The 14,840-nt window shown below is 31.7% G+C and overlaps 1 protein-coding gene across 1 annotated transcript; it reads right to left on the reverse strand.

Annotated features, from left to right (window-relative positions):
* Positions 1–3,288: 3,288 nt before the first annotated feature.
* LOC128171598 (uncharacterized) lies at positions 3,289–12,985 on the reverse strand. The gene is made up of 5 exons (XM_052837394.1): positions 12,953–12,985; positions 11,572–11,667; positions 10,067–10,423; positions 5,910–5,989; positions 3,289–4,020 (listed from the first exon to the last, which is right to left on the reverse strand). The coding sequence occupies exons 2-5, from the start codon at positions 11,657–11,659 to the stop codon at positions 3,856–3,858; spliced, it is 690 nt and encodes a 229-aa protein (XP_052693354.1). The 5' UTR covers positions 11,660–11,667; positions 12,953–12,985; the 3' UTR covers positions 3,289–3,855.
* Between the last annotated feature and the right edge of the window lie 1,855 nt (positions 12,986–14,840).

Raw genomic sequence — 14,840 nt, forward strand, 5'->3', positions numbered from 1 at the left:
CTGTCCCAAGATTTTTTGCTTCATTATTAGTTATTCATAAATATCCCTACCTTTGCTAGCCAAGGGTTTGTGATCTACAGTAGCGGCGCGGATCAGAAACCCTTGGCTTACGAAGATGAACTATTTCAGGGTTTTAACAATATTTATTTACATACCAGAATGAAAATTTTGGTTTTTGTATTTGAATTTCCTTGCTCTCTCTCTCTCTCTCTCTCTCTCTCTCTCTCTCTCTTGTTCGGCTGAAAAAGCGACTGTTAAATAAAAATATATGGAGATTTGTATTGCAAATGATATAAAATAAGAACTGGATGATAGCATTTGAAAAGTGTGTGAGGTGTTCCAAGAGACTTATGAATGGAAAAAAAGATAAATCTCCATACGAAATCTGTTTTTCATTCCTGTGAAAATCTCTGAGTAAAACAAAGATGATGTTTTAATGAAGGATTTCATTTCCAATTGTATTTCTTTTAGCTGTGTACGTTTCTATAACATTGTCAAAATGTGATGGAAACAGTAACATGGGGCAGACTATAGTCTATAGCATATCAGGGCCGGGCTTGAACAAATTTAGCAAGCAATAAGATTAGAGTCCAAAACAGAGCCATAAATAACATTTATGTCTCTGGTCCAAACAAAACAATTTATGAAATGACATGCCAGAGATGATGAATGGGCATATACTGATCAAGCCCCATTTATATTGGCTTCGCCCTCCAAACGGTAACACCGTAAAACATAATATGAATCAATTCTGTACGTCTAGCATTAACGGCAGCATCTCTGTAAAGAAAACATGCGGTTTTATAGTGGCTTAAATTAATAATGAAGAGTCAGAGAGGGGTGATTTTGCTTCGTTATAAGAATAATTTGTTATGTCTGTTTTTATTTTTTTCTTCTAAATTCTAATGCATATGAAATAGTGAATATTAACCTTGCAAAATCCATGTTCATGATGTGCAGCTTTAGAAAATAAACAGCTACTATAAAAGCTATATGGAGTTTAAACCTAAACCATTTAAAAAAAAAAATTATATCTAATGTCTACTATTTCTCCAAAAAAAAAAAATATCTGTTATTTTTTTATACTTTTTAATTTGTGTCTGTTTTTCAATCTGCTCAAAAGAAATTCTAAAAATGTAATTCAATGAGTGCCTATAAGCTTTTCTTAAAGTTTGTCCTATTTGTAGTTTTTAAACTCATTCCATAATCATGATCATGCATGTATGGCTCTATTTATATTTGAAAAAGTCTGTTGCATTGTTCCACGTGGTTTTATTTCAAAATCTCCATCATGGATAAACTACTGTAAATGTATTACATTTGGCTGTGTATTCTATTTAGCGATTTTGGCGGAATGCAGCTTACGCTAAAACAATTAGCTCGCTTAATGCCATGCAAATATGTACAAGAATAGTCACATTCAGGAATACGCTAATTCAAATCCACGCCAACTTGTTCAAAAACTAATTTCCGCCAAATATCGTACACGTCAAATATAATGCGTTTACAGTATGTTTCTTTTATGTTATGTACAAATTGATTAATTGTTTTAAACATTTTAAATGTTTAATCCCATGAAACTATGAAATGAAAATTAACATTGGTTTAAGTGCAAACATGAAGTGCAAAATATTTCTTCGTTGAGAAGGAATCAATGATCATAAAAGACAGGTAGTCCCTATTGAAAATTGTAAAAAAAAAATTCACTTTGTAGAAAATCTCTAAGCATGAAGACTTAATTGAAGTGATGACCAATGACAGCTGTTTGTTTCTCTCACTCAGTAATGTGCCTATCCAGTACAAACTGTTACCATTCTTGTCCGAGGAAGCCAGTAATTGAGTTGTTAGTGAGATATGCATCAGTGTTAAGAGGATTTAATGAGCAATAAAATACAATGCGTTATAATTAAGTGTACATGTAATATGAATGGCCGAGCAGGAGGATACAGATTAATGTCAGTGTTTTCTGGTCAATATTTTTAGCTAGCTAAACACAATGTTTGTGACCAGGCCAGGAAAAGGACTGCAGATTGATAGTGTTTGATGAAATGTAAGGGTGGGGATGGGGAGAGTATGGGGGGTATTTAAGTACTTAAATAGATTTTGGCACTTAATGACAGTGCTTTCTGGTAAAAAGCCTTCTTATTTTATGTAACTTCATTTTTAATCAAACGAAATAAAAAGAGATTTTTAACATGAAGAATGATCTTAAGTGTCCAGTGCATTTCAACTTTTTATGATATCTGAATTGCCGAACACTGTAAGCACTTGATGAAAGATATGATAATATATTGTAAAATACTTTGTCTATCTGTGTGTCTCCGGCTCTACACTGGGTGTGTTTATCTTTAAACTTGATTTATTCGTTGTAAACTTGAATTTCTTGAACACCTCTGCATTAAATTCTCTTTAAATTGTCATCATTCTTTGTCTTTGTAAAAAAATGTTTTTTATAAAAAATCCTTTCTTTCTTTTGAAACCTGATATTAATGGAAAATGCATCTTCTTCTGCATGTGATTTCCCACAGGAAGTATCAAATGATAAACTGTGTGTTTCCTGAAAGTCCCCACTTATTGGGATGATAACACAGCAGTTAATCTGGTGTAAATCTTAGTTTTTAAAAACGTGAAAGTATCAAAGTTAAAGAATAGTTCACACATAACAACAATTCCATATCGTTAACTAATTATCAAGATTAATATATTCTTAAGTAATTTACTTTTGAAATGACACAAAACAGAAGAAATGTGAATACATCATGGCTTGCTCATTGCAAGTGTGTTTTAACAGACACTGACAATGCATACTAGGCATTGCTAGAAATCCTAACTAGTAGTTACATATATATATGCTCACTAATCAAAAAAGAGACAACTTCATTTTTTTAACACGTTCCCCCACCACATTCAATTCATAGATAGTTATACTGCACCAATAAACTAACAAACACAGCTTCTAACACAATCGTTTCAAGTAGACACTGTTAGTTAGATTGATGTATCCATCATTTCAAACTTAATTAAGTACCTCACTAATCACGAGAGGCAATTTACAGTTTGATTATCGATTGATTCTACTCTAGACCTAAAAGGAATTCTCTTCTTTTTCTGGAGGTCAAAAATACAACCAATATTAAAGCCTCATACTTTGGGGTTTACTTATCTTTGAAATCTACTGATTTAAAAAAAATGCTGTCCTCTACCATTCTCTGTCTTAATTAATTGTGATAATGTTTCATAAAAATACTAAAATATTGATCTCGTCTCTCACAGATCAATAGGCATCCATTGAAATATTCATCATAACAACAGACTGATATACATGTACCATAAATACGTTTTTTCTTCGCGTGTTAGAAAATTTGCGAAAATAGGGAAAATATGTAGCATTTTAAATTTGCATTGTCAATTTTTGCGATTTTTAAGTTTCTTATGGAAAATAATACAAGACACAATTTTTGCGTATTCAATATTTTGCTATTTGACAGAAATTGCAGAAAAAAGAAGCAAGATTGCGAAAGTTATTGGTTATACGGTATGACATATCAACCATCTTACATCATATAACCCCTGAATTCCTGCAAGAGACATTCATAAATATGTGTCAAACAAAATTTAAGTATGATTATAACAATACGCTAAACATCAGATAGACTTTGGTTAAATGCTTGTAATGGTAGGAGGAGTTCGAATACTGGCACCAGACAGCTCAGTTGGTAGAATACCTGACTAGAAATTCAAAGGGCTTGGGTTCAAATCTAATCCATAACCATTTCTCACATCCTGTTACTTGGTTTACATCCACATAACTCTGTATTCCATAAGACTTGAATATCAACAAGTATAAAAGGTGATTTAGATAAACATTACAGAGTAAACAGGATTACCTGTGGATTCTTGTAAGGGTTGAACAAGACAGGTTCCTGCAGCATTACAGCATAAATAGTTGCCTGAAGTCGCTTCATCACAGACCTTCACTTGTTTATATCCCATCACTGTCTGCTTCGCGCCATCTGGGGTCTAACAGAGAATACAAAAACAGTCAGGTACGTGTAACTAATATACAAACTTCATTTCTTTGTCATAAAAGCTCAATTCAGTTTATTATGTACATGAAATGTACCTGACCAAACTAAATACTGGTACTTAAACAATATATTTCTTATTGGAGAACCAGTAAATATTCTACAGAATGAGGTAGAACTATCTATTAATAACTTTCCTTCCAAAGATTTTGATCAGTGGCACAAAGTCTACAGTGAGTGTTTGATTTGTTAAATAAAGCCATTGAATGCACCAAAGGACATCTAAAATTGTGACAAAATAAATTTTGAAAATGGGCATGATTTTTTTAATTTGGGAAATGTTAATCTTTTAGCTGCAACTTTATGTAATTACTTTTATACAAGGTTATCATTTATAAAGTACAAAGTCGTTTTTATAGGTAGAGGTCGATCATTACATTTTCTTGAATCTTCACAGGATAATGAGGACACCCATTTTTTTTTTACATACTTGATACATAGTCAGTGCATGTTTGTCTATTGTTTTACATTTAAGGGCAGCTATAAATTTATAAGTTTATATTAAAAGGAGATCATTGACAGACATGCTCTTTTAGTTAAACTAAGGAAAAACTGTTTCTTCTTGTGCATGCATTTTCTGTTGTAAACGGTATATTTTGGCCTGTTGAATATTATAATTCACCATGTGATTACTAACCCATGGTTACTTTCATTGTTCAGTTTCTTAAGTACTGAATAAGTAGAGCTCTACCAGTTAAATACACTGTAAAATGAACGTGTGCTTTAACTTACTATCACTTATCTATCATTAATCTATTCTAATCATGAGGCATATTTACAGAGATAAGTTTTCCCTGCATGAACTTCCGTTGATTGTATTTAAAATACTTGGTAAATACAGCTACTATGAGAAGATTACTGCATGCTCGCAAAGACATTACTGTGGTTTCATCAATATTCGTTGAATACCAATTTTCGTTGATTTCGTTGTTAAGTTTATCCTTGAAATTAAATATTCATTGAGCTGCAATTTCTACTAATACTTTGTATTGATAGGGTCATTGGCCACGAATTTACGTATCCTTGAAACTGTGATTTTCACTTTATCCACGAAAATTGATACCCTTGAATATTGATGAAACCACAGAATTTTGCGAATTTTCTGAATATGAACTGGTTTGCGACAATTAGTTTTTGCAAGTAAGCCTAGACCCGTGTTGTTAAAACAAATATACAGTAAGGGCTTGTTCGCGATGAGAACTATTCGCGAAGACAAAGCTGTCACCAATATTTCGGAATTTTCTCGCTGGCGAATAAATGTTGTTTGACAGTATAGGATGTGTAAGTCAAAGAGACGCTATCTTTCATTTAGTCTGGCAGTCTCACATTTATTTAAGTGCCAAAATTTAGCATAACTATTTCATGACAGAGGTTTAAATTTACAGAGGAAATTTATAGCAGGGTCTTTTCAAATCATTTTTTCATGTAGAGAAAATGCGCAGCCAATTAAATGCAATCTGTGCAAAAAGGAGAGTATCTAAAAATTTCTGAAGCTTAAATTCGGACATTTTAAACACAAAAAAGGTAAAATTGGAAAGCTACAATAATCATAATTATAAAACTTAAGAGCACAGGCTTAAGCTTTGCTTCACATTAATATTGCCACCAAGGAAAAATATGTTGGTGATCTAACCCATCTAGATTGAGACTTTTGCGGACAAAATAAGAATGCATTTAAAATGTCGATTAAGTACTAAGTATACATTTAAATTATTATTTTTCATTTTTTCACAGTCGTCAAAACAAAAATTAAGCAACACATACTTTTCAAAAATAAAATAAGGTTCACATAACTATCCCAAGGATGAAGTGAGAACAATTTACCTTCAGTACCCCATTGTCTCCTGTATAACATGTTGTAACTGCACACTTGCCCACTTCTTTTGGTTTTTCAAAACAAACATCTACAATAAAAACGATATGTATAGTACATGTACTACATACTGTATATATAATAATTTATATATCATTTCTGTAAAATTCAGTAATGTCTATAAAAAAAAATATCTGCAAATACGTAAAATTATTTGGCATAAAGAAATTTTAAAGCAGGCCAGGAAGCAAAATAAAAATCATAGTCATCTGTAAATATCACAAACAGTATATTACATTTTTCTATATCTAACATTTTGAAATAATTTTTTCATTATTTCTCAAATGAGATAATCTTATATATCTATGCCCTGAAAATTGCTGAGTCATACCGCAAAAAGGTTATATTGCCCTCTCGAAATTGTAATATCACCCTCGCGTGCGATAAATCTAATTGTAAATTACGTCAGTCAGGTTCGAAATTTAGCTAAGCAAACATAGAAAGTTCCTCGAAAATCAAAATGTCAGGACAGTGTCTGCTATTCAGAGGGACTAAATTACTTAAATTGTTTAATTTAGAAAATTATCTAAATGTATTTATTGAAAGTACACATCAACATTTTACAAACCATCCTACATCGATTGAATGATATGAAGATTTAGTCATTACCAAAACCTTGTTGATAGGGTAAATGGGGTAAATATGTTCTTTTAAACTAATTATGATTTTTTTTCAAAATGTTAGATTTATAACATACACATGATGCAGGTGACTCTAGATGGCTCAAAGTCCAAGGGACCGAGGAACTCATGTGCTTTAACAACTTTTTTCCCTTGAATGTAAAATATACAGATCTAGACGTGCTAACAACTGAATAGAAACAAATATTGAGTAAAGTCATGAAATTTATTTATTTTATTCATCTAATTATGATCAGATTCCTCAATGTCCTGAGTACAACATATCGGACTGCCTTTGGCATCAACGACATAAAACTATGTCACCTCAGGGATAATATTCTGATAAGTTGCCCTCAAAGCGATGTAATATATGTATAATATTATTAATCAAAAGTAGATCTAGAGCCCAGTAAATACTTTGAAGAATAAAAGCTGAGCTGTGTGTCTATCCACTCATCTTGCTCATAAATAGGTGTGCATATGTCATTCTAATGATTACCTACTGTATACAGGGAAATATTCACTCCCTTTTACTTTCACCCCCTTTTGCTCTCGTCAGTAGGTAAATTTAACATGTTTAAAACTGGGTGAAATCAAACCAATTTTTAAATAATTGTATTTATTATTTATTTCTGTGTCTGGGCAAACTCAGGAAGGACGAAGCCATTTGGAAGTGTTTAAGGGCAAAAATAATATGCAATGAAATTAACCTTAACAATATAGTATCTTCGATGCACATGTATATGAGCATGACAGTTTACACATTCGTAACACATGACTGCACACCTACAACTCAATGTCCACTACTGGCACTAGACATGTTCAGTACATTTAATTCTCTGCAATTTACTTCATTGTTTTATGTTTGGTTATTATGCAGTGACTTGCATATCTGATGTTACTTTTCCCCTAACTTGGATTGAAGTTGTATACATTTGATAGTTTTATCCAAACTGAATTACCATGGCTATGTAAGATATACGTTCAAATAGATAAGGCCTGATGCAGTTCCATAAATACGTTTAAGGTTTGTTACTCACTAACTTAGAACTGTTCGTAGTCAGTCAGTAACAAATCTAGTAAGTGCTTTGTTTTCCCTATTACATGGAACATTCATTAAGCAAAAGTGATGTTCTCACCTGTCAAATACTCTTTGAAAATATTTGCTGCACCCTTGTTTATGAACGATTATGTTGCTTTTTAATTTTAAGTGGTTTCTTCCTTTCCTCTGCAGAGGTTTGAGCAAATCTTGACACTGTCATGTTATTCTGCTCCAGACACAACAATGTGATGTCAATTTAAATGTTAACCATCTAATTTAAAAGTTATTCCAAAGGGCAACTACTCTAAATACTTCTGAAAGGGTTTCTCGATAAAATAATATGAAATGTCGCGATGAGTATACAAAACACCAGCCAACGACAGCTAAATTACAAAATATTAATTCTCCCATAATGGACACAGAGATACATGTACATTGTATATCATACAGTCACGTGTCATGGATTAATTTAAGCATTAATGCTTATATTTATATTTTCATATTGATGTCTATTTGTATGAAATATTGTGTATTGCCACTATAATGCCATTATTTGCGCTCTTATTCAGGGATATGAAACATACATGGAACAGCCAAATTAATATGATATTTAGTTAGCTTCCACTACAAAAAATATAGTACCAGAAACTTTGTGGAAAAAAAATCTTTTTTTTACTAAGGAGTAGATATATTAAAGATTGTTCTTTTAAAGTACATATCAAATTGGTTATGTAAGATCGAACGTTTCATTTAATCTTACAAAAATAAACATACCCAAAACATGTGGAGATGTTTATATTTGTGCTCACAGCGCATGAATTATCAAAGTGTATTCATAGAAAATGAAAAATCGCAGATTTCCAATGTAAAGATAAGGGGAAATATACACTGAATGTAAATATAAACCAATGAAAGTGCAACATTTCAGTCCAAGGGAAAACAAAGGGGAATATTTCCAACTGTGAATCAGTGGCTTCTATCATGGGCCGGCAAAAGATATAAGGGAGAAATAGGCGGAAATAGCAATCAATTTTGCATGACCAATAGACCTTCCCCCAAATCAAGAACACTGATCAACATGATCAAGGGCTGATGGAAAAAAATTACTACAACCATCTGACTCAGGACTGTTAATTCAAATTTAACATAAAATAAATAAATTTTAAAACAGGTGATTTTTTTAAAATGTACATACAGCACCAATCAGACCCAACCTAACACCAGATTTGACCCTAACTAAACCCTGGGTTTTCTTTCATGGTTTACTTACTGTAAGCAGTGGTCTGCTTTTTCATATTTGCATCCACTTGAGGTTTAATTTGGGTCCACTTGGAGATTACTTTGGGTGCACTTGGGGTTTACTTATCATCTTACTGCCTGTAATTCCTGCCCTTTTATATTCCAAATACTCATGAAATGTTGGCTTTCAGGTGCATTCGTCATATCAGGGTTTACTCTCTGTGTCCACTGTGGTTTACTCTGGTTTTACTTTGGGTCCACTCTAGTAAATCCAAAGTAAACCCCGAAAGTAAATCCAGGGTTTAGTTGGGGTTTACATACTGTTAGGTTGGGTCTGATCGGTACTGTATATCCAACCAAATATATGTAATGTGTACATTCCAATTACGTACTTATTTAAGGATCTGTATTTTCTTTACTAAATAAATATAAATTAGTACTATTACACAAGACATCTAAAAGTTGAATGTTGATCTGATGGGTAATTTGTTGATCACACAGCCTCCTTAATACCTGACTTTTCTACAGATTCCAATATGAAAGTTGCCCAAAATAAAACCAGCTGGAACAGCTGTGGAAAGCATACTATTATAAAATAGGGAATTGTTTTTTCCTTATATCTACCAGTAAGTGGGTAGGTCTGATGTCAATCAGACTTCAATCTTGTTAGTTTGGACAGCCTAATAACTATTATATTGTAATAGTTGGGGCTATATGGACCAAGGATATTGGCTTGGTATGCTCATTGCTAGAGCTAGGACAAGATTTGCATGGGTCCTGGGTTCAATTCCTCATCCAGCCATATGTTCTCAATGTATTTATATTTTCAATCCACCTTTCCTTATTACAATATATTGAACAGTTCACATACCTTGTACTTGTAGGTCTATGATCCATTCTGTGTGTGTTCCAACACAGTTCACATACCTTGTAATTCTAGGCCTATAACATATTCTGTGGATGTTTCAACATAGTTCAATTACCTAATACTTGTAGGTCTATGATCCATTCTGTGTGTGTTCCAACACAGTTCACATACCTTGTAATTCTAGGTCTATAATATATTCTGTGGATGTTTCAACATAGTTCAATTACCTTGTATTTGTAGGTCTATGATCCATTCTGTGGGTGTTCCAACATAGTTCACATACCTTGTACTTCTAGGTTTATAATACATTCTGTGGGTGTTCCAACATAGTTCACATACCTTGTACTTCTAGGTCTATAATATATTCTGTGGGTGTTCCAATATAATCAACATAGCTAAGAGCGAGGGTGTACTGCTGTTGATCACTTTTCCTTAAATTCGTGAGGTATAAGGTAGCAGGCTCAGTGGGATAGTGGATTAATCGATTCTGAACCTGGTGCTCGTCATTATAATATATCTCAAGCTGTGATGAAACGCTAGGTTCAAACTTGGCAAAGCTTGGATCTTTGTTTACGCCTCGGACCTTGTTCCATACGTAAGTCTTCACCTCTTTGCCATCTACCAATTCGGGTTTAAACTGCATGGTAACATTGCCAGCTATACATCTTATGACTTTTTCCCTATTATCAGCAAATACTGGAAAAAAAGAAATAAATAACCGCTATTAATCTGCTACCATTCAATGTTACTTCGAGTATTCTATTCCAAGTCAAGTTCTTTGCTATCTCAATAAGTATGTTATCTGTGCATCTAATCGGGATGCTCAAGATACATTTTTTAAAGTCAAAATAACGACAGCAAACATTTTCTAAGATACTTGGCATTTGTTGACAATGTCCATTTCCTCGCGGAGTTTTCTCTGACAATAACGTTTTTAAACGATTTCAACGAACATTTTTCATTTGAGGTTGGTTTGTAATTCAGTGGAAAGTCAAGGGTTTAAAAAAAAGGTTTCAGATCAATATTGTTTCAAATTTTCTAGAACTTTTCATTTAGAGCAAATATAATGTTTTTCGTATACTGATGCAATGTTGATAAAACAAACCGGAATAGATGGTGTGACGTCATAGATTAAAGTTCCAATGGCAGATCTCATGGAGGCGGGACATTAAAATTAAGCGATCAATTTTCTTGATATATTCATTGTCCCAAATAAAACAAATGTAAATGAATACGATTTACAATCAAAGTAGATGCTAATTAATTGATTTATTGTACAACATGTTTTTAGTTTCCTGCACCTTTAAATTACCATTACCACATGTATATATTATTTAACATTATATTATTTTTTTATTTCTGTCTTTAACGTTTTGAATGTGCAACATAGAAATATTTTTTGGTCAAGAGAGTTTTGTCATTATACTCTAATTTTGTTCTCCTTACATTGATGTACAACGATTTAACAAAGGAAATTACGTAAAGTTGGGTTCAAAATGGCCATTTCTACAATTAAAAGAAATATGAACATTTTAAAATTTAATTTGGTCGCAATTTTTAAAACGTCCTTAAATGCAGTCATTCTCTGTTATCATCCATAACCATGTCCAATACATTTCCTGTGTATGTCCAGTTATTATTTACATGTACCTTTAGCACAACTAGAATATAGACCAGCACAAAGAAACACATTTAAAGAGAAAAAGGACACAAACACATTTTTTTTTTATCTATTTTCAAGTCAATAAAGAAAACAATAAAAATCAACGGTAGCAATTGTCTATAGATTCAAACAAGTACAACAATTATGATATTCCAGCATTGTTGATATGTTCTTTACTCACCGTAAGCAAAGCTTGATAAAAACCAGAAGTTGAGACATAGAATTGTCTTAAACATATTCTGACGATCGCCGAAAACAATAGACACCATTATTAAAACTGAAAATATAAAAATAATATTTAAAGTTTTTTTTCTATATATTAACAATTGTTTACGAATATTTATTTCATTTAGGTATTTCATAAATTTATTCATTGAAAAAAAGACCTTAGGGCTACATTATCGAAAGAAGAGGTTTTCAATACCAGCATACACATGTTTAAAAAAAAACCGGGTGTGGTATAGTTAGTTTGTTCATTTTTAAATAAATGAAATAAAAGGTTCATTGAAACTTTGCTTAAATTAAATCTTAATTTTTGACATTTATCATTAATTGTCTCAAGATTGCCCTACTGTAGATGATTATTTATATAAACGAAGTCATCGAACAACATCTTCTTTTGCAGGATACTTATGAACATTTATTTAGTTCTTTTTAGATTGTTAATGCATTTCTATATTTGTACAAAGTATGTTAACAAGTGTTTGTCATTTAAAAGACTAATTTAGAACTGTAGATTTAAGAACTCTCATAAACAGTACTTGGGTACGAGAATTATAATTGCAAAAAAGAAGACAACTTCTCTCAAACAAACAAGTGCACAACTCAAGCCAGAAAATACAATCTAAGTACTTCCTTCGTGAATTCCTGATACATTTAGTGTACTGACACTACATTAGCTCTTTTAATGAAACATTTCTTTCCATCGAGTTATGTAAGATTTTTTTTTTATTTACAAAGCTATCTTTTTTCCAATTTCATAAACACTAAGCTCAATGTTACTGATAGTTCAAATACATGTGAATACGTGATATTATCATTGATGACGGATTTACAACATTGACGTGTAGATTAGAACACGATGAATGATGTAAAAAATAAATGAAGAAATAAAGGTATATTTCTTCCATTTATGAAAAAACTCCGTCCTAAACCTATCTATCAATTATAACAAATAATCGTTATTGTAAAAATAATCGCGATATAGATTAATTATAAGATTCAGATAAAAAAGTGCATTAAAAAAACTCAGTAAAAATTAATAATGTATATGTGTATTGGCTTTATACTTATTATCATCATTCAATTGTAATGGCGTTATTTTAAATCTATAGATTAAAGTGTAGTTAGATCAGTAGACTTTTATGAATTCGATCGCCAAATAATCAATTGATAGAACAAACCTGACTCGGTTCAAAAATCTTATAATATTGTTGCAAACTTAATTCATTAGTACAAAAAAGTAAAAAAAAAAAATACTATTAAAGAAATTAACCTAGCAGCACCAAAAGCAAACAAGAACGTACAAATTAAAGCATGGAAATCATATCAGTAGTACTTACATAACAATGTTCCTTCGAACTTCTATCATCACATCACATCCCATGCAACAACTGTCGTTATACGAATCCAGGAGGGATGTTAAAAAGCAGTTTGTGGTGTAATTTAAAACCTCTTGTGAGAGTTTGAAATACAATTAGGGCTGCATAAGTAATGTACTCAAAACAAAAGACACATGGGAAACAATTAATATGTCATCCGTCTGTGCAGCTGGTAGGTCTCTGATGTCTTATCAGACCTGTGGGAAAAGGGGGATCATTAGTTTAATTGTTTATTTTCTCTCTAGCCAGGGAGCGCTATGATGGGTGATTTATGGCTGAGAAACCCTGGGGGCGGGGGGGGGGGGGTAAAAATGATAACGAGAGAAAGAGAGGGGGAGTCGGAGAGTAATACTTGAAGAGGACAGATATTTAAGTTCATCATTAGTGATGTATTTTGCTCTTGTAGTGTATATGTGTAAATATGTAAATAAAATGTAAATAGAACTATTGTTTTAATTTCATTGACAAGTCCGACACGTTACACTTTATATAATCAATTCAGTTAATCTTTAGTGTTCTTCTTATATATAATCAATATAGAAAAGAGTGTGTTAAGAGGGAGGTACTAAATATTATATTTTGTATTTTATGTTCTGTAGAAGATATAAAAGACTAATTTTACTTTTAAAATTGCATTTTAAATCTTATTCAAATCTATTTCAATGAAAATCATATGAATTGTAGTAAAAACGATCAATTATAATAATAAAATAAAAACGATCGACTCAAATATTCTTTATTTAATTTTTAACATATTCGTGTCCTTTCATATTCACCAAGCTAAATTCAATTCGCATAGAAATTGATGACACACTATTCTCTGAAATTGTGATGCTAGGTATACGTACTGTCGTCTACTGAAATTTATTTATCAAATTAAATGAAGTTCACTCTTTATGTACTGAATTAATTTGATAAAATAAATTTCAGTAAACTACACTACTTATGGACTAAATACTTATGGACTAAAAACTTAAATAAAGATTAAAGTCTTCATTACTTTGTTTCAGTTTTAAGGAAAAAGTTAACATTTCGATTTATTCATATTTAGTATTTTTTTTTTTTGGTTAAAGGACAAATAGACAGATGTTTTAAGTCTTCTTTTATATCAATATTTGTTTTCATGATCATAATTTGTAAATGGGAACTATCTCTAAACAAAAGTAAAACTCTCCTGACATTGAATATGAAGAGATGAGTTTTTTTTATCCGAGAAAGAAAATCAAACGCAGTAATTGTTGGCCCGAAACTCGAAGTCGACCATTTAAAGAAATACTCTTTATTGTTCAAGGGTAAAGTTGAAAAGGGACGAAAAGGTAAATATTAATGCCAGCTTCTTTACAACATACATATTGAAAATGAATTTGCTCTTCTTTATCGCAGGTAGTAGTCTGCGAATCCGGCAGCCGTCGCTATCGCTACTCTTCCGGTAAGACGTTCTAACTCTTGAAATGGCAATAGCAATTATGATCTTATAACTCAGCTCTTCCATCAGTCGTCAATTGTTCATTCATTTCTAGAAACATTGTGTAACAAGTTTTAATCCTACTATTTGAATGCTGCGAAATTTAATTTCAAATTGAAAGCACTTTGGTTATTTTAAGCCACACTCTCTATCAACCATTCCAATAATAATAACACTTTTTAAAACTAAATGAAATAAACAATGAACAATGCATTCAAAACATTTGTTGACCGATTTGTTATTATCATTCTATTCAATTATTCTAAGATAAAAACCTTTTCTGAAAATACCTAGCCAACTATACAATTACTAGCAGTGATGTTTAAAAAAAAAAATATAGCATTACCTATGAGATATATCTTTTACTGGGATAATATGCTGAAG

This window comes from Crassostrea angulata, chromosome 2 (genome assembly GCF_025612915.1).
Source record: "Crassostrea angulata isolate pt1a10 chromosome 2, ASM2561291v2, whole genome shotgun sequence".
Lineage (NCBI taxonomy): Eukaryota > Metazoa > Mollusca > Bivalvia > Ostreida > Ostreidae > Magallana > Magallana angulata.

Excerpts from the sequence above, each read along its gene's own strand:
- LOC128171598 (XM_052837394.1), bottom strand. The coding sequence starts at position 11,659 with ATGGTGTCTATTGTTTTCGGCGATCGTCAGAATATGTTTAAGACAATT. Across the intron at positions 5,990-10,066 it reads TATAGACCTAGAAGTACAAG|ATGTTTGTTTTGAAAAACCA; the intron begins GTATGTGAACTA and ends TTTTTATTGTAG. Across the intron at positions 4,021-5,909 it reads GAGACAATGGGGTACTGAAG|ACCCCAGATGGCGCGAAGCA; the intron begins GTAAATTGTTCT and ends ATTCTCTGTTAG.